Source organism: Schistocerca americana, chromosome X (assembly GCF_021461395.2).
Source record: "Schistocerca americana isolate TAMUIC-IGC-003095 chromosome X, iqSchAmer2.1, whole genome shotgun sequence".
In the NCBI taxonomy this organism is placed as follows: Eukaryota; Metazoa; Arthropoda; class Insecta; order Orthoptera; family Acrididae; genus Schistocerca; species Schistocerca americana.
The window spans coordinates 86,019,342-86,039,838 of record NC_060130.1 but is presented as its reverse complement, the minus strand read 5'-3'; the positions used below and the strand labels follow the sequence as shown (position 1 = coordinate 86,039,838).

The 20,497-nt window shown below is 42.2% G+C and overlaps 1 protein-coding gene across 1 annotated transcript in view; it reads left to right on the top strand.

Moving 5' to 3' along the window:
* The window catches only part of LOC124556518 (SET and MYND domain-containing protein 4-like), a 124,174-nt gene that overhangs the window by 58,303 nt on the left and 45,374 nt on the right, over positions 1–20,497 (top strand). The window contains exon 7 of the mRNA XM_047130472.1: positions 2,551–2,773. Coding sequence (XP_046986428.1) covers positions 2,551–2,773 — 223 coding nt within the window. The remainder of the gene's footprint in view (positions 1–2,550; positions 2,774–20,497) is intronic.

Sequence of the window (20,497 nt, the reverse complement as noted above, 5' to 3'; positions counted from 1 at the left end):
GTTTCTGCAGTTTGTAGCTGAAGTCAGCCAAAACAAGTACTGATCGTCATGTCTTTTATGTGACACCAGTTGTTGACTGAAACTCAGTTTGTTTCATTTTACAAGCAAAATGTGATTTTTAACGCCCATTCAATAGAGTGTTCCCAAATTAATTCAGCACGATATGTTTTGTCGGTCTGCATTAAGAGGAATGGTAAAACATGAAGAATAACCAGTACTTCAGCAGCGACAACACTGCCCTGGCCCACAGTGACTGCTGCCACCAGGCAGCAGTGCTGCTCAGTTGCTGCTGGAGCACTGGTACTTTTTTGTGTTTTACACCCCTATTAACATATATCGTTAAAAGGAATGTAGTATTAGACTAATTTGAGAATGTTCCATTGAATAGGTACATAAAATTCCACTTTAGAAATAATTTTATTTGTAATGGGAAACAAACCGACACTTCCCATTGACACTGGGCATTGCATGTAAGATTAGATGAGTGGCTACACATTACAAAAATGAAATTGCAAATATCTGCCAAAACAAAGGAGAAAATGCACCTGACCACTCTTAAGAGAGACGTCTTGTAGATTTTACATTAAGAAAGGAAGATACACAGGACTATTACAAATGATTGAAGCGATTTCATAAATTCACTGTAGCTCCATTCATTGACATATGGTCATGACACACTACAGATACGTAGAAAAACTCATAAAGTTTTGTTCGGCTGAAGCCGCACTTCAGGTTTCTGCCGCCAGAGCGCTCGAGAACGCAGTTAGACAAAATGGCGACAGGAGCCGAGAAAGCATATGTCGTGCTTGAAATGCACTCACATCAGTCAGTCATAACAGTGCAACGACACTTCAGGGCGAAGTTCAACGAAGATCCACCAACTGCTAACTCTATTCGGCGATGGTATACGCAGTTTAAAGCTTCTGGATGCCTCTATAAGGGGAAATCAACGGTCGGCCTGCAGTGAGCGAAGAAACGGTTGAACGTGTGCGGGCAAGTTTCACGCGTAACCTGCGGAAGTCGACGAATAAAGCAAGCAGGGAGCTAAACGTACCACAGCCGATGGTTTGGAAAATCTTACGGAAAAGGCTAAAGCAGAAGCCTTACCGTTTACAATTGCTACAAGCCCTGACACCCGATGACAAAGTCAAACGCTTTGAATTTTCGGCGCAGTTGCAACAGCTCATGGAAGAGGATGCGTTCAGTGCGAAACTTGTTTTCAGTGATGAAGCAACATTTTTTCTTAATGGTGAAGTGAACAGACACAATGTGCGAATCTGGGCGGTAGAGAATCCTCACGCACTCGTGCAGCAAATTCGCAGTTCACCAAAAGTTAACATGTTTTGTGCAATCTCACGGTTTAAAGTTTACGGGGCCTTTTTCTTATGCGAAAAAAACGTTATAGGACACGTGTATCTGGACATGCTGGAAAATTGGCTCATGCCACAACTGGAGACCGACAGCGCTGACTTCATCTTTCAACAAGATAGTGCTCCACCGCACTTCCATCATGATGTTCGGCATTTCTTAAACAGGAGATTGGAAAACCGATGGATCGGTCGTGGTGGAGATCATGATCAGCAATTCATGTCATGGCCTCCACGCTCTCCCGACTTAACCCCATGCGATTTCTTTCTGTGCGGTTATGTGAAAGATTCAGTGTTTAAACCTCCTCGACCAAGAAACGTGCCAGAACTGCGAGCTCACATCAACGATGCTTTCAAAATCATTGATGGGGACATGCTGCGCCGAGTGTGGGAGGAACTTGATTATCGGCTTGATGTGTGCCGAATCACTAAAGGGGCACATATCGAACATTCGTGAATGCCTAAAAAAACTTTTTGAGTTTTTGTATGTGTGTGCAAAGCATTGTGAAAATATCTCAAATGATAAAGTTATTGTAGAGCTGTGAAATCGCTTCAATCATTTGTAATAACCCTGTACTTACAAATTAACTCATTGCAATAATAATATTAAAAAAAATGTTTAAAGTTATAATATGTGTGATATGTCCCACACTGATTTTGATTGTGGTATATAATTGTGTCCAGAGTGTATAGAGTCCTTCATTAAGTTATGATATGCTTCAATTGTGTGTTTTGTAAAATTACAAATGCTGCTTGCTGTCATGGTCAGTCCCCAACCAACATTATTATTATTATTAAATTCGTACAAGTGACCGACATACAGATTGACATTCCATGCATGCACATCTAGCTAGGTCAGCTGTATGATTGTATATCAGCTTTGAAGTAAAACTACACATCATAATGTTGCACCCTATGTATATGTTCATACTTGACTGTAGGGAAAACATAAGAAGAAAACTATTAAAAAAATTCCCCATATAGTAGAATAATAGTAGAAAATTAAAGAAATATTAATCTTCTTGTGCCGTGTGTTACCTGTATACAAAAAAAGGAAATGTGACAGAGTAAACAATCAAATACATGTTATACTGTAAATGCTGTAGAAACAGTATCTTGATAATTATGTTCCTTTGACTTCTGTAGTAACAAATTAAATTACTTAATTCAATATTCAATGCAGGAACCAGCATATCTGAGGACAAAATTGAAGGCGAATTAACTGAGAATGAAGCATTCATTGGAGGTCTGCTGCTTCATCACCTAGAATTGCTTCAGTTTAATGCTCATGAAATATCAGAGATAATCTTGAATAAGGATGGAACTGCAAAGTCTGTTTTCCTTGGTGGTGGCTTGTACCCCACCCTGGCACTTTTCAACCATTCTTGCAATCCATCAATTGTCAGGTTTGTTTTGCGTGTTCATAATATTTCCAACTTCTAACCATTTATTTTTTATTTCATGGTGTTATGTTACAATTAAGTTCATGCAAAAATCTTACATTAGAACTAGCTAATTTAATTAATATTTAATCAGGTGATGCTGAAGGAATTAAATTAGGAAATGAAGCAATAAAAGTGGTAGACAAATGTTGCAATTTGGGCAACAGAATATCTTATAATGCCTAGCAAAGAGGATATGAACCAAATTCAAGTGGAGGTTGGTTGAAGTATTAGAGTAGGGGTGAAGATACTTTTACAGAATAGGCTAGTATGGAGAGCTGTATGAAACTAGTCTTCATACTGGATATTAAAGCCATCTAATTTTAGAATTATGTAATAGTGAGATTGTGTTGCTGTAAATTTCAGACCAGAAACTAACATTATAACTAGCTTGTTGAAGTACTACGTAATAATAAAATTACACAAGTTAAATGTTAAATACAGACTATTAAAATTCAAACAGTGGGAAGTCCACCTTGGAATATCAACAATATTATAAAAAGGAGCATTGTAAAGATGAAAATTTGAATTGCAGACAGCACAACAAAAAGACTGTTACACAATTAGCTTTTGGCCAAAGCCTTTGGCCTTTCTGGCAGGAGCAGCAAGAGATAGCAATCATGGGTGTTCGAGGTGTGCTTGCTGGTGTTGATGTGAGTATGTTTTGTTTTTTTTTTTTGTTTTTTTTTTCTCTCTCTCTCTCTCTCTCTCTCTCTCTCTCTCTCTCTCTCTCTCTCTGAAGAAGGCTTTGGCTGAAAGCTCAATGTGTAACAGTCTTTTGTTGTGCCTGTCTGCAACTTGACGTGTAATCTTTACATTTATTAAAATTCTACATACAAGCAAGCCTGTAATGGTTTTGAGGGACCATAATATAACATAAAATTTCCTTTTTCTGTTTAGTGTGGCCTATGCGATAAAATTCCTAATGAGCACAGGGGAATAGTTGTAACAATACAGACTATTTGTTTTCTGCTTTGAGTTTTCCATAAATGAATAACAGACAAAAACTGGCTTGAGAATAAGATTAAAAGACTGTAAGCTATGAGACAGTAGGTAATAGCTCTGAGAGAGATGACATAGTGGTTACAGCACTGGACTTGCATTTGAAAGTAGGTGGGTTAAAATTCCAAAACTTGAGAATCCCTTCAAGTGGATCCCAGGATGGCTTCTTTAGAAAGACCACAACTAATTTCCTGTCCCATCTTTATGAAATCCAATCCTTTGCACCATTCCCAAAGCCCTCTTTTTGACAAAAGCCATTAACCACTAATCCTCTTCATCTCTCCACTTTGTTGTTAGTACCAGACATGAATGGCATTGTACAGTACACTGCTGAGTCAAAACATTATGACACTGCCCACCACGACATTGGATGTCACCTGCTGGCGTTGTGGGCACAGTAAAAAAAGTATGTAAGCAGAGCAAACACAGGTGAGGGAACACTGTAGCAAAGATATGGGCTGCAAATAGGGAAATCCATGGGGATAAGTGACACTGACATATGTCAGGTTATTATTACGCAGAACCAATGAATGATTATCTTGAAAATAACGAAGCTAGTCGAATGTTCATGTTCTACTGTCGTGAGCATCTATGGAAAGATCCACTCTTGTGAAGCTACCACTAGGCCTTGAATGGTTGGACATCCATGATTCTTCACAGAACGTAGGGTACGGAGGCTTGTATGCTCTGTAAAGTAGGATTGATAGTGATCTGTGACAGCTCTGCCGAAAGAGCACAATGCTGGTGCACACACAAGTGTTTCAGAGCACACTGTTCATTGTACATTGTTGAACATGGAGCTCTGCAGCAGACATTCACATGTTCACCCTATGACATCGTCAATTATGATTACAGTGGGCATGGGACCACCAGGATTTGACCACTAAGCAATGGAAATATGTCGACTCTTTGGGTAAATCACATTTTTGCTACACTAGGTTGATGGTTGTCTCCACAAATACTGTCACTGAGGTGAACAGTGGCTTGAAATGTGCAGCACACTATGGACACATCTGTTGGGAGCAGTATAATGCTGTGGAATGTTATGTGTTTTGAAGAAGGGGTTCTTGGCATTATCGCCTGGATTGTGAGGAAGCTACACACTTCTATAGAAAATCCCCAACCTCAAGGTGGGCTACGTACTGATGAGATAAATGTCTGTTGAGATAAAACAGTCTCTAGCGGGCAACAACTAGGGCGCCTGCCCCCCCCTCTCTACCCCCCCCCCCCTTCCCCCCTGCCAGTTGTACAAGGCTTGTTCAGGCATGCAGGGCTCTACCTGAGTCGATGGTTGTTTCCCTAGCAGTATGGAATAGTCTCATCAAACTACTACTCCTGACGGGATGGGTGTACCGTCAGGTAGTACCTACACCCACTCATCAAAGAGAGCTCGGTTGGTTAGTCCTCGTGAAAAGTTGTCTTAGAGTCATAGTAACAGGGCATTAGTGTGCCATAACACTCTCATTATGATCAAACGAATAGGGGGAACCTTTGAGAAGGTATCCCTTTTCTACATTCTCAAGGCATTGTAAGATATTGCTGGGTCCCTCAAAAGTGTCAAATAATTTCGTAATGGAACACTTGAAGTTGAAACTGCTAATGCAACCCAAATATCTAAGCTCCTGGTATGTAAGGCCTTAGGTGACTACCCAGTCGAGTCTGAGTTGCATAACACCCTTAACTTTAGTAAGGGTGTGGTTACCCACTCTGATATAATGGAGGTGGACTATATGTGGAGTTATGTGAAGAATGGAAAAATATCGGCGTCTACATCTACATCTAATTTATACTCCGCAAGTCACCCAACGGTGTGTGGTGGAGGGCACTTAACGTGCCACTGTCATTACCTCCCTTTCCTGTTCCAGTCGCATATGGTTTGCGGGAAGAACGACTGCCGGAAAGCCTTCGTGCGCACTCGAATCTCTTTAATTTTACATTTGTGATCTCATTGGGAGGTATAAGTAGAGGGAAGTAATGTATTAAATACTTCACCCAGAAACGCACCCTCTCAAAACCTGGACAGTAAGCTACACCGCAATGCAGAGCACCTCTCTTGCAGAGTCTGCCACTTGAGTTTGCCAAACATCTCCATAACGCTATCTCGCTTACCAAATAACTCTGTGACGAAACGCGCCGCTCTTCTTTGGATCTTCTCTATCTCCTCTGTTAACCCGACGTGGTACGGATCCCACACTGATGAGCAATACTCAAGTATAGTTCGAATGAGTGTTTTGTAAGCCACCTCCTTTGTTGATGGACTACGTTTTCTAAGGCCTCTCCCAATGAATCTCAACCTGGCACCCGCCTTACCAACATTTAATTTTATATGATCATTCCACTTCAAATCGTTCCGTACACGTACTCCCAGATATTTTACAGAAGTAACTGCTACCAGTATTTGTTCTCCTATCAAATAATCATACAATAAAGGATCCTTCTTTCTATGTATTTGCTATACATTTGTCTATGTTAAGGGTCAGTTGCCACTCCCTGCACCAAGTGCCTATCCGCTGTAGATCTTCCTGCATTTCGCTGCAATTTTCTAATGCTGCAACTTCTCTGTATACTACAGCATATTCCGCGAAAAGCCGCATGGAACTTCCGACACTATCTACTAGGTCATTTATATATATTGTGCAAATCAATGGTCCCATAACACTCCCCTGTGGCACGCCAGAGGTTACTTTAATGTCTGTAGACATCTCTCCATTGAGAACAATATGCTGTGTTCTGTTTGCTAAAAACTCTTCAATCCAGCCACACAGCTGGTCTGATATTCTGTAGGCTCCTACTTGATCAGGTGGCAGTGTGGAACTATATCGAACCCCTTCCGGAAGTCAAGGAAAATGGCATCTACTTGGGAGCCTGTACCTAATATTTTCTGGGTCTCATGAACAAATAAAGCGAGTTGGGTCTCACACGATTGCTGTTTCCGGAATCCATGTTGATTCCTACAGAGTAGATTCTGGGTTTCCAGAAATGACATGATACGCGAGCAAGACACATGTTCTAAAATTCTACAACAGATTGATGTCAGAGATATAGGCCTATAGTTTTGCGCATCTGCTCGACAACCCTTCTTGAAAACTGGAACTACCTGTGTTCTTTTCCAATCATTTGGAACCTTCCGTTCCTCTAGAGACTTGCGGTACATAGCTGTTAGAAGGGGGGCAAGTTCTTTCGTGTACTCTGTGTAGAATCAAACTGGTATCCCATCAGGTCTAGTGGACTTTCCTCTGTTGAGTGATTTCAGTTGCTTTTCTATTCCTTGGACACTTATTTCGATGTCAGCCATTTTTCCGTTCGTGCGAGGATTTAGAGAAGGAACTGCAGTGCGGTCTTCCTCTGTGAAACAGCTTTGGAAAAAGGTGTTTAGTATTTCAGCTTTATGCGCGTCATCCTCTGTTTCAATGCCATTATCATTCCAGAGTGTCTGTATAAGCTGTTTCGATCCACTTACTGATTTAACATAAGACCAGAATTTCCTAGGATTTCCTGTCAAGTCGGTACGTAGAATTTTACTTTCAAATTCACTGAACGCTTCACGCATATCCCTCCTTACGCCAACTTTGACATCATTTAGCTTCTGTTTGTCTGAGAGATTTTGGCTGTCTTTAAATTTGCAGTGAAGCTCTCTTTGCTTTCGCAGTAGTTTCCTAACTTTGTTGTTGAACCACGGTGGGTTTTTCCTGTCCCTCACAGTTTTACTCAGCACGTACCTGTCTAAAATGCATTTTACGATTGCCTTGAACTTTTTCCATAAGCACTCAACATTGTCAGTGTCGGAACAGAAATTTTTGTTTTGATCTGTTAGGTAGAGGTGTAGGCCAGCAGTTGCAGGAAGTGTTGGGGAGTGAGTACCAGGTCACCAGCATTGTGAAGCCTAATGCAGGATTGGCTCAGGTGACTGTTAACATAGGGGGGGGGGGTTATGTAGGGATTTTACTAAAGAGGATCAGGTAGTGATTGTGGGTGGGGCAGGTAATAGTATTGATAGGGATGGGGAGTATGACATAGATGGTAACCTGGAGAAGATAGTCACTCAGACTGGCAACATGAATGTGCATTTCGTGGAACTGTTTCAGCATCACGATCGGCCTCATCTTAATACAGCCATCAGGCGTAATAACATGAGACTTCGGGGTGCGCTGATGACAGAAGGCATGAGTCACATTTCAGTGGTGTCGGTGGAGTCTATCAGCAGGACGGGTTTCACTAGACATGGCCTGCACCTCAACAGGTATGGGAAGGGGAGGTTGGCAAAGCTTATAGGTGACAGCATAGGTGGGGGTGGTGGGATCACTCATGGGAAAATTCCTGCAGTAGTGGGTGTTAGAGCTGCACCTTTTCTAGATTGAAGTCAGCTGATAGGTATTGCTGCTTAAGGGAAGTCTGTCTAACAAAGGATACACTTTCGACAAAGCTTACGTATCCGAGTAATGAGGGAATTAGTATATTTCATCAAAATATACAAAGTATTAGAGATAAAGTTAGTGAACTGCTTATAGGTGTTGACTCTGAAATTATTGGTATATCTGAACACTTCTTAAATAAGGAGATAATTCAGAGGGTTCCTTTACCAGGGTACAGGTTGGCTGGCAGCTTTTCTAGGAGCTCTTTGCAGTGTGGGGGAGTAGCCATGTATGTGAAAAACAGTATCCCATTTGAGTCAATTGATGTTTCAAAGTACTGCACTGAAAAGGTTTTTGAATGTTGTGCAGGTGTGGTTAAATTTAATGGAGCTAAACTTCTAACTGTTGTTATTTATAGATTCCCAGACTCCGATTTCACAACATTTTTGCTAAAGCTAGAGGAGGTTCTTGGTTCACTTTATAGGAAATACAAAAAGTTAGTTATGTGTGGTGACTTCAACATTAATTGTATAAGTGATTGTGCAAGGAAAAGGATACTGGTAGACCTCCTTAATTCGTATAATCTTATGCAAACTGTATTCTTTCCAACGAGAGTGCAAGGGAACAGTAGAACAACCGTAGATAACATTTTTGTTCATTCCTCATTACTAGAAGGGCATTCTGTTGGCAAGACGGTGAATGGCCTTTCAGATCATGATGCACAAATTTTAACTCTAAAAGATTTTTTTGCTGCAACACATGTTAAATACAGTTATCAACTGTTTAGGAAAGCTGATCCAGTTGCTGTGGAGACCTTTGTAAACCTTATCAAGGAACAAGAGTGGCAAGATGTTTATAGTGCTGATACAGTAGACGATAAATATAATGCTTTTCTCGAGACTTTTCTTGTACTCTTTGAAAGTTGCTTTCCATTAGAACGTTCAAAACAGGGTACTAGCACAAACATGCAGCCTGGGTGGCTGACTAGAGGGATAAGAATATCTTGCAGAACAAACTGACAATTATATCAAAACGTTAGGAACAGTCAGAATCTAAATGCAGCAGCCCATTACAAACAGTATTGTAAGGTGCTTAAAAATGTTATTAGGAAGGCAAAAAGTATGTGGTATGCAGATAGAATAGCTAAGTCTCAGGATAAAATTAAAACCATATGGTCAGTCGTAAAGGAAGTGGCTGGTCTGCAGAGACAGGTCGAGGATATAGAATCAGTGCGTAGTGTGAATGTTCGTGTTACTGATAAGTCGCATATATGTACAGTATTTAATAATCACTTTCTGAATATAGCAGGTGAACTAAATAGAAACCTAGTCCCAACAGGGCATTACATAGCGCTCTTGGAAAAAAGTGTTCCGAGACTGTTACCTGAAATGCTCCTCCATGATACTGACAAGAGGGAGATTGAGTTAATAATTAAATCACTAAAGACCAAGTACTCTCATGTATATGACGGGGTATCTAGCAGAATACTGAAGTTTTGTTCTATGTATGTTAGCCAAGTACTTAGCCATATCTGTAACTTTTCCTTTAGGAGTGGTCGGTTTCCTGACCGATTAAAATACTCGGTAGTGAAGCCACTTTATAAAAAGGGAGACAGGAATAATGTTGACAATTTTAGACCTATATCTATGCCATCGGTGTTTGCTAAAGTTATCGAGAAGGTTGTATGTACAAGGTTACTGGAGCATTTAAATTCACATAATTTGCTGTCAAATGTACAGTTTGGTTTTAGAAACGGTTTAACAACTGAAAATGCTATATTCTCTTTTCTCTGTGAGGTTTCGGATGGATTGAATAAAACGTTGCGAACGCTAGGTGTTTTCTTTGATTTAACGAAGGCTTTTGACTGTGTTGACCACAAAATATTACTGCAGAAGTTGGACCATTATGGAGTGAGGGGAGTAGCTTACAGTTGGTTCGCCTCTTACTTTAAGAACAGAAAGCAGAAGGTAATTCTCCGCAATATTGAGAGTGGTAGTGATGTTCAGTCCCAATGGGGCACTGTTAAGTGGGGCGTTCCCCAAGGGTCGGTGCTGGGGCCACTGCTGTTTCTTATTTATATAAATGATATGCCTTCTAGTATTACAGGTGATTCAAAAATATTTCTGTTTGCTGATGACACCAGCTTGGTAGTGAAGGATCTTGTGTGTAATATTGAAACAGTATCAAATAATGTAGTTCATGAAATAAGTTCGTGGCTTGTGGAAAATAATTTGCTGCTAAATCACAGTAAGACTCAGTTTTTACAGTTTCTAGCTTACAATTCAAAAAGAATTGATATTTTGATCAGACAGAATGGGCATATTATAAGCGAGACGGAACAGTTCAAGTTCCTAGGCGTTCGGATAGATAGTAAGCTGTTGTGGAAAGCCCACGTCCAGGATCTTGTTCAGAAACTAAATGCTGCTTTATTTACCATTAGAACAGTATCTGAAATAAGTGACAGTTCAACATGAAAAGTAGTCTACTTCCCATATTTTCATACGCTTATGTCGCATGGTATTATTTTTTGGGGTAATTCTTCTGATTCAAAAAGGGTATTTTTGGCTCAAAAACGGGCTGTTCGAGCTATATGTGGTGTAAGTTCGAGAACCTCTTGTCGACCCCTATTCAATAGTCTGGGAATTCAAACATTGCCCTCACAGTATATATTTTCTTTAATGTCGTTTGCTGTTAGCAATATTAACCTATTCCCAAGAGTTTGCAGCTTTCAGTTGGTTAATACTAGGCAGAAATCAAATCTGCATGTGGAATGCACTTCCTTGACTCTTGTGCAGAAAGGAGTGCCGTATTCTGCTGCATCCATTTTCAATAGGCTACCACAAGAACTCAAAAATCTTAGCAGTAGCCCAAACTCTTTTAAGTCCAAACTGAAGAGTTTCCTCATGGCTCACTCCTTCTATTCTGTCGAGGAGCTCCTGGAAGAGCAAAAAAATTAAGCAAATTCCAGTGTTACATTGCTGATTTTCTTTATTTAAACTTAAGACTTGTCGCCTGGATATGTTTTTTTGTATTTCATTTTATCTGTTTCTACTATCGTGTTAAAATTCCATGTATTGACTCGTTCCATGACCATGGAGACTTCTCCTTAATTTGGTCCCACGGAACAATAAATAAATAGATAAATAAAAAATAGTCTGAAATCTGCCTCCTAATACTCTTGCTTAACAGATATACCTTTCTCCTTTTTTTTATATTCCTATTTACTTCCATATTCAGGGATGCTGCAACGGCCTTATGATCACTGATTCCCTGTTCTGCGCTTGCAGAGTCGAAAAGTTCGTGTCTGTTTATCAGTAGGTCCAAGATGTTATCTCCACGAGTCAGTTGTCTGTTTAATTGCTCGAGGTAATTTTTGGATAGTGCACTCAGTATAATGTCACTCGATTCTCTGTCTCTACCACCTGTCCTAAACATCTGAGTGTCCCAGTCTATATCTGGTAAATTGAAATCTCCACCTAAGACTATAACATGCTCAGGAAATTTATGTGAAATGTATTCCAGATTTTCTCTCAGTTGTTCTGCCACTAATGCTGCTGAGTTGGGATTTCAGTAAAAGCAGCCAATTATTAACCTAGCTCAGTTGTTGAGTATAACCTCCACCCATAGTAATTCACAGGAACTATCCACTTCTATTTCACTACAGGATAAACTACTACTAACAGCGACAAACATGCCACCGCCGGTCGCATGCAATCTATCCTTTCTAAACACCGTCTGTGCCTTTGTAAAAATTTCAGCAGAATTTATCTCTGACTTCAGCCAGCTTTCCGTACCTATAACAATTTCAGCTTCAGTGCTTTCTATCAGCACTTCAAGTTCCAGTACTTTACCAACGCAGCTTCGACAGTTTACGATTACAATACCGATTGCTGCTTGGTCCCCACATGTCCTGACTTTGCCCCGCACCCTTTGAGGCTGTTGCTCTTTCTGTACTTGCCCGAGGCCATCTAACCTAAAAAACTGCCCAGTCCATGCCACACAACCCCTGCTACCCGTGTAGCCGCCTGCCGTGTGCAGAACTCTATGAGGAGAGTCAATGGTAAACTGGAAAAATCAGCAACATTTATTCTAATGTTTAGTACTCCAGAATTACTTGAACATGTCCATGCACACTATATCCGTCTTAAGGTTCGCCCGTTTGTACCGAACCCAATGTGATGCAACAAGTGTCAAAGATTTGGCCATACCACTAGGGGATGTAATGGGAGGGCTACATGTGGCATTTGTGGGGGCTCATCTTGTGAATCGGGAATTCTTGTACACTTCCTCTGAAATGTGTAAACTGCTCTGGGGGTCACCCAGTGTGGTTCAGAAAGTGTGAGGTTTTCAGTGAGGAAAGGAAAATTCAGGAGTTGAAAGTCAAGAGACACATACACTATGGTGATGCTAAAAAAGCTTTCAAAGCTATGCAACATCTGTGTTTTTTGCTACTTCTTTTGCATCAGCCTTTAAGACGCCAATTGCTAAGTGTGGTGCTGCCGCACAGACTCAGACCACGGATTTGAGTATGAACACCTGCACTTATTGGTGTACCTGTGGGGGAACCGCTTCACTTGAAACTGAAGTCATTCGGAAGCCATCAGCAATGGACTTACCATCTAAGCCGCATACCACTACCAACCATCAGAAGCCAATTAAGCTGTCCCCGCAACCCAGGCAACCACCTCCTCCCATCGGTAAAGACAGATGTTCTTCCAAAACTAGTTCCAAGTTCAAGAAATCTGTAATTAAACCTTCGGATCGATGAGCTCTCTCCCTTTCTGGTGGGAACTGTGCTCTTGAGGATATGGACTTCCAATCAGAGGAACTGGAGAGCCAGGAACTGGCTAACATTCCCTGTGACCTCCCTGATCAATCATCACCTCCGAAGGAGAAAGAAAAGAACAACCATTGCTAAACAATGGCTTCCACAGGGGCTTCTGTATTGCAGTGAAATTCAAATGGGTGTCGCTCACATTTGGAAGAATTACAGCTCCTGGTCCAGGAGAAACCATTCTGCATCTGCTTGCAAGAAATGCATCTTAAAGTTACCGACACACGTGCATTATGGGGCTACCACCCGTACAGGGAGGATGATACTATTGGAGACAGGGCTAAAGGTGAATTGGCTGTTTACACTGATGACAGATGCCACTCCTCCACTGTCCATCTTACCATGACCATGCAAGCAATTGCTGTGAAAGTTCTCACACTCTTTAATATCACAGTGTGTTCTTTGTACCATCCACCTAATGATGCTTTAGATGTAGACATACTGGCAGAACTCTTCCGGGTGCTCCCATGCCCATTCCTCCTTGTTGGATACTTCAATGCACACAGTGTGCTGTGGGACTCAACAGCCACTTGCTCCAGTGGTCGGATGATCGAGCGACTCATCCATTCTGAGAATATCTGCCATCTGAACATGGGTCAGATGACACACTTTTCTACAGCTACAGGGTCTTTTTCAGCCATTGACCTTTGTTTTTGTTCCCCAGCTATTGAAGATTCAGTTCAGTGAGAAGCGACTCCAGATTTCCATTCTAGTGACCACTTACTGGTATGGATCCATCGGCAGACTAGGATGGTGGCTGACAGGAGACCATGCAGATGGATGATACAAAGGGCAAATTGTTTATAGTACATTTGACAGGCTAGTTTTGAACAAAAGGATTATGCACGGGAGACAGTGGCCCATATCACTTGTGAGATCCAACAGGCTGCCGCAGAGTCCATCCCCCAGTCTAGGAACCACCTCAGACGGCGGCCTGTACCTTGGTGGAATGGCGACTGTCGATTGGCAATCAGGGCCAGACGAACAGCTCTATGGAACTTCAAACTACAGGAAACCTTTATGCTTTCAGATCTGCGAGAGCACATGTGAGGCGAGTGATAAAAAAACAGAAGAGGGCTTCCTGGAGGGGGGGGGGGGGGGGCGCGCGTGTGTGTGCGCGTGTGTGCGCGCGTGTGTGTGCGCGCGTGTGTGTGCGCGCGTGTGTGTGCGCGCGTGTGTGTGCGCGCGTGTGCGCGCGCGTGTGCGCGCGCGCGTGTGTGTGTGTGTGCGCGCGTGTGTGTGTGCGCGCGCGCGTGTGTGCGCGCGCGCGTGTGTGCGCGCGGGCGTGTGTGCGCGCGCGCGTGTGCGCGCGTGCGCGCGTGTGCGCGCGCGTGCGTGTGTGTGCGCGCGCGTTTGTGTGTGGGCGCGCGCACACACACACACACACACGCGCGCGCCCACACACACACACACACACACAAACGCGCGCGCGCGCCCACACACAAACGCGCGCGCGCGCCCACACGCGCGCGCGCACACACGCGCGCGCCCCCCCCCCCCCCCCTCCAGGAAGCCCTCTTCTGTTTTTTTATCACTCGCCTCACATGTGCTCTCGCAGATCTGAAAGCATAAAGGTTTCCTGTAGTTTGAAGTTCCATAGAGCTGTTCGTCTGGCCCTGATTGCCAATCGACAGTCGCCATTCCACCAAGGTACAGGCCGCCGTCTGAGGTGGTTCCTAGACTGGGGTATGGACTGTGTGTGTGTGTGTGTGTGTGTGTGTGTGTGTGTGTGTGTTACATGTAACATATTCATGGAGGGAATGTGTTCCCTTTGATTATATCATCTGGGTAAGCATTTGGCCATTGAGGTGTACATGTGTCGTGCCCTTATCTCTTTTTGCATGTATTTTGGAACATTATGTGTTTCAGAACAAACTTCAAATCATAACAACAACAACAACATTCACCATAAAACTACTTATGAGTGCTTGAGCGCCTTTCACAATATGGAGCAAAGCTTTTAATTTATGTCTCTATACCAGTGCCATTAATTTTCAACAGTGTATGTAATCATCAGTCAACTCACATTTCAGTGAGAATCCATCATTAAATTTCATAAACTAAGGAGTAAAAAACAGGATGAGACAGCTTGAATTTTAAAATATGTCTAAAGGGTGTAGGTGGGTGTTCTCTGGTGTGGGATGGTGGGATGAGGTGAGTCATAGCAGTGTATCAGTAGGGGCCTTTGTTTACATTCCAAGACTGTGGCTCAGTGGCTGGGATGGCCTCAGTTCGATACTTGGCCCATCAATGCTGTGGCTGTAACCCCTGGCAGGGAGACGGTAGATCAGTAGTGGTCTCACAGTGGAAGCCAACACTACAACAGATGCAAACTCAATGACTTATGATTGGACCACCAGTCTGGCTGGACAGCCAGTATATATACATGCCAAAGTGGGTTTGTTGTAGTGGGGCTGCCACATATGCCTTGTGCCGAAGTGTCCCTGGGTTCATTAACTAGCTGGTCACCTAACGACAGGCAGGGTGCAGCACCTAAGCAGGTGCTGTGGTGCAGTGCTGCACCAGCACATTACGGCAAGTGGCTGCCTGCTGCAGCAACGAGCCCTTTTGCATAAAGGTCATGCCATCGGTCTCACCCAGTTGGAAGACTCTAGTCCTCTGAATTCTCTTTTCTGCTGTGCCTGGAACTAGTTAACTTTTCAATTACAAGTGTGACTGACACGGGGGTTCCCGAAGTGATGAATCTGATGGTGTTGTATATGCCCAACTAGTTACTCGATTAAAATCCGAGCATTCTGGGTGGGTAACATTTGGTCCAAGGTGGTGAGAAGGCTTGAGATGTCTTGCTCTCTCTAGGGAGAATTGTGAAGGGAAGATTGTGTAGCTATAGTATAGGTAGTGATTAAGGTTGTGATTCCAGTAGTGGTGGTGAGTAACTGGAAAGGGGGGCTAAAGGTGTCACAACACATGCCATTGACTATTAGACTTTGTCCTTCTAACGCTAATCATTGTCCGTTAACGATCTGCACTTGTTGTACCTGTGGAGGTGACATTAGCAGGTGTGCCACCATAAAAAGCCAAGACCCTATCCTTTGAAAGTATTCATTCCCCCCATAACCACTTCCTGACAACCCTCATATGCACAGATTTCTCTGTGCGGAAAAGGTTGAATTTGCATGATCCTGCATTTGTATGTACTGTCTTTGTAGGGTGTACCGTAATTCACTCTGCCTGCCACTGCAGCAACCTGAAGTGGAGAGTAATGCTTGCGGGTTTCTGTTATACACAACCAGTAATACAGCACATATCTTCATAGCTAATATTATCTCCTAAAATAAAATTTGAAAGCTAATGTTGTCTATGAGTTAAACTCATTCATGTACCCATTACTACGCTTGAAATCATTGACACCAAATGTCTTCGTAGCATTAACAATATTACATACCCCTCGTAAATACACTGAAGAGCCAAAGAAACTGGTACACCTGCCTAATATCATGTAGGGCCCTGCGAGCACACAGAAGTGCGCAACACAAGGTGGCATGCACTCAACTAATGTCTGAAGTACTGCTGGAGGGAATTGACACCATGAATCCTGCAGGGCTGTCCATAAATCTGTAAGAGTACGAGGGGCTGGAGATCACTTGTGAACAGCATGTTGCAAGGCAATGCTCAATAATGTTCATGTCTGGAGAGTTTGGTGGCCAGTGGAAGTGTTTATACTCAGAAGACTGTTCCTGGAGCCTCTGTGTATCAATTCTGAATGTGCGGGGTGTCACATTGTCCTGCTGGAATTGCTGAAGTCCGCCGGAATCCGCAGTGGACATTAATGGATGCAGGTGATCAGACAGGATGCTTATGTACATGTCACCTTTCAGAGTCGTATCTAGACGTATCAGGGGTCCCATATCACTCCAGTTGCACACTGCCCAGCCATCTACAGTCCAGTGTTGGTTCCGATGGACTCAGGCGAGATGTAAAGCTTTGTGTCGAGCAGTCATCAAGGGTACATGAGTGGGCCTTCGGCTCTGAAAGCCCATATCTATGATGTTTCATTGAATGGTTTGCATGTTAACACTTGTTGAGGCCCAGCATTGAAATGTGCAGCAATATGCGGAAGGGTTGCACTTCTGTCATGTCGAATGATTGTCTTCAGTTGTCGTTGGTCCTGTTCTTGCAGGATCTCTTTCTGGCCACAGCGATGTCTGAGATTTGATGATGTACCGCATTCCTGATACTCTCTTTACACTTGTGAAATGGTTGTACGGGAAAATCCCCACTTCATCGCTACCTCGGGGATGCTGTGTCCCATCGCCCGTGGGCCGACTGTAACACCATGTTCAAACTCGCTTAAATCTTGATACCCTGCCATTGTAGCAGCAGTAACCAATCTCACTAGTGCACCAGACACTTTTTGTCTTATATAGGTGTTGCCAACTGCAGTGCCGTATTCTGCCTGTTTATATATATCTGTGGATTTGAATACGCATGACTATACCAGTTTCTTTCGTGCTTTAGTGTAGAAGTATTACCTAAAAGTATCTTTAACATATTACCCAAATGCATGCTTTAACTACAGCAAAACTTCTCCTTCACACTCAGTTTTAAGCCCCCTACATAAAGATAACACCTGTGATTTGAGTTCCTGTACTTCCTAATGCATACAAATATAAACATAACCATAACATATAAGGAAAACCAGCAGTAAAATTCACATACATGTTGCACTCTGTGGGAGGAGGAAAACCTAAATTAGCTCATTTAGCCACCCCGTGACCTAAGGGTATAGAGCTAAGCTAGAATTGCCATAGGGGTAACTCATTCATTTGCCTAGGTCTTACCTCTCTTCTCTCCTGCTTTCCTCTCCCCTTTCAAAGAAACCACTGGTAACTGAGGCAGGGCTTTTTGGGCACCCTTAAATGGGTGGGCTTGTTCCATATATACCACAGTGGTACAGATCAGGAATTGTAACTTTACATTAATCGGAGAGGTAATTTCAGTTGCCTGATAAGGTCTGTGGTATCGCACAATGAGTTTCCTTGTCTTTCCCTTCAGAATGTAGGGGTTGATCGACATTGTCTATTGTCCGAAATGGTATTTGGGCAGTATGGCCTTCTCTGTTTGTGCATCTTCTTGTCGCTTTATAACTTTTGTATTTGCTTTTTTTAAATCCTATAACGACCAAGCACAGGCAAAAATGCTATACATTTTTGTTTTATTAAAAAACCATAACCATAATCCTTCTATGTTAATACCCCTTTTCCATTTGCCTTTCACCTTATAAAGTACTATCCCATACATTTAAATGGTTAAAATTATAAAAACCAGAAATGAATAACTTTCTTACTCAAGGGCATGTTTTGCCCTGGGTTGGTACTTCCTGTGACCATAACTCAAACTGTGTTTAAATTTAATTTGGCAATCTTGGCGTGCAGTAACAATTGCAACACGTAATTTATTTTGGACTTTGTCACTATGTCTGTACAAATCTTTCAGAATCAACCATTTTGTGTATTGGGGGGGGGAATGTAATTCGTAAATGACTATATTCCATCCAATTGAAGAGTGTTTCTTGAAAGTTTTCAATATGCTGTAACATATTTGTGCAAAATTTTTGTCGAGAACAAAAATGTAAATTCAGTTATTAGATCAAAGAGTGAATAGAAACTTTGGATAGCCTGTATATTCAAGTACAGACTTTGTTTCTAGTCTATGCAAACTTTTGTTGTCCAAGTGTTGGTGACTGTTGGTCGTACTATGTTTTACCACAGAAAAATAGTATATTAACTTGCACATTTTTGGCTACACTATATGCTCCGAATATTACATTTCTAGTTGTTATGTCATGGAGCACTTTAAAATTGATCTCACATTGGAAACACAATCACTTAATAAAAAATGCATATTAAAAAATTTATAGTCTATTGTAACATGGAAAAATTTTGCCCTTTGTTGGTGCCCCATAGAACCTAATATAATTTGGTGCTCCCAGGGCTTAGCTGGCACCATGTGCCCCTCAATCTCTTAGCAAAATTATGTACAGCTGATATGTCTTCCCCAGGGAGCAGTTTACTCAGTTTGAAACGGGAGGGCATCTGGCCATAAATAACCGCATATGGCGGTAATCCCATACTTTGGTGCACTTTTGAGTTGTAGGCTGCTACCAAATGTGGTAGTAGAGCGTCCCAGTCACTATGGCAACTGTTCATGTAATAACCAGTTCTGTGCACCCTTTCTATCCTTCCATTTCTTGTGGATGTGATGCAATTGTTTGCAGTTTCCAAATGTACAGAAATCTACCCAACTGTTGCATTAACTCTAACATGAAATTGTTATCAGGGTTATCATGGTGTCTGGTGCCCCACACATTAAAATCCAATGGTTCAACTTTGTCTGAGCTACCGTCTCTGCCTGGGGCTCGACACAGCAGTCATAGCCAAATAACGTGAAAAGTGTTTGATTATAGTTAAGACATATCAATTCCCCACTAATGGAGTGAATGGTCTGAGACTATCCATACCAATCATCTGGAACAGTGTGTGGCCCACTGGTAATCTCTGTAATGCAATTTGCTGATGACAAGCTCAGCCCTTTGTGCATAGGGTACACAGTTTTTTTACATGTTACTCCACATTCTGCTTTCGCATTCTCCACCAATAATTTTCTGCAATGAGTCACTCAGTAGTTCGACGACCGCCATGCTTTGCTAAGGCTAAGGAGTGTAGGCTCTGCCCCATCTATTACCTGGCTCAACATGCAACCTGAAGCATGTTTGGTGGTATCACAAGATGATATCAATTGTTTTTGGTAATGTGGGAAAGCGAAGACATGACCAGTTGTCCATTGAAGCTTTATTCCCTTCTTTAATAGATATGTTAGAGCCCTTACTATTTCTGCAAACTATGGCACAAACTTTCTTTAATAATTAGAGAAACCTAAAAAGGACATATGCTCTTTTTTTATAGGAGAAGTAGGGAATTCCTGCTCAATTTGTACAAGCCGCAGTTCTGTTCGCTCACCATCCTGGCTGATAACATGGCCCAAATAGTGAACTTCCTTCAGTACAAAATGACACTTTCCTAAACTAAGTGTTAGTTTTGCCACCCACAATTGACTAAAGACGTCCCTCAAACATACTAGTGTTCGTGGATGTCTTTAGAAAATACTACAATATCAGTTAAGTACGCCATATACTGTTCTGGGTGTAGGTGTCATCAAATAGATGTAATGTTGCTGATACGTTATTCAACCCAAACGGCATTGTGTGTGCTGGTAATTACTGGATGGAACCATAAATACAGTCTTAGTCCTGTCCTCTGGCACTACCTCCAACTGATGGTACCCATTTTTCAAATACGTAGTTATAAAATAATGGTATTACACCCAGTTATCCAAGTTATCTGTGATGTTTGGCACTGGGTATCAGCTCCTGGTGTCAATTTCAGGGGAGGGGCTCCAAATTCATTTTCTTGAGGGGGGGGGGGGAACCTTGTTTCACAAAGTGCCTAGCATCCAGCGCATGTAGGTCTATCAATTACT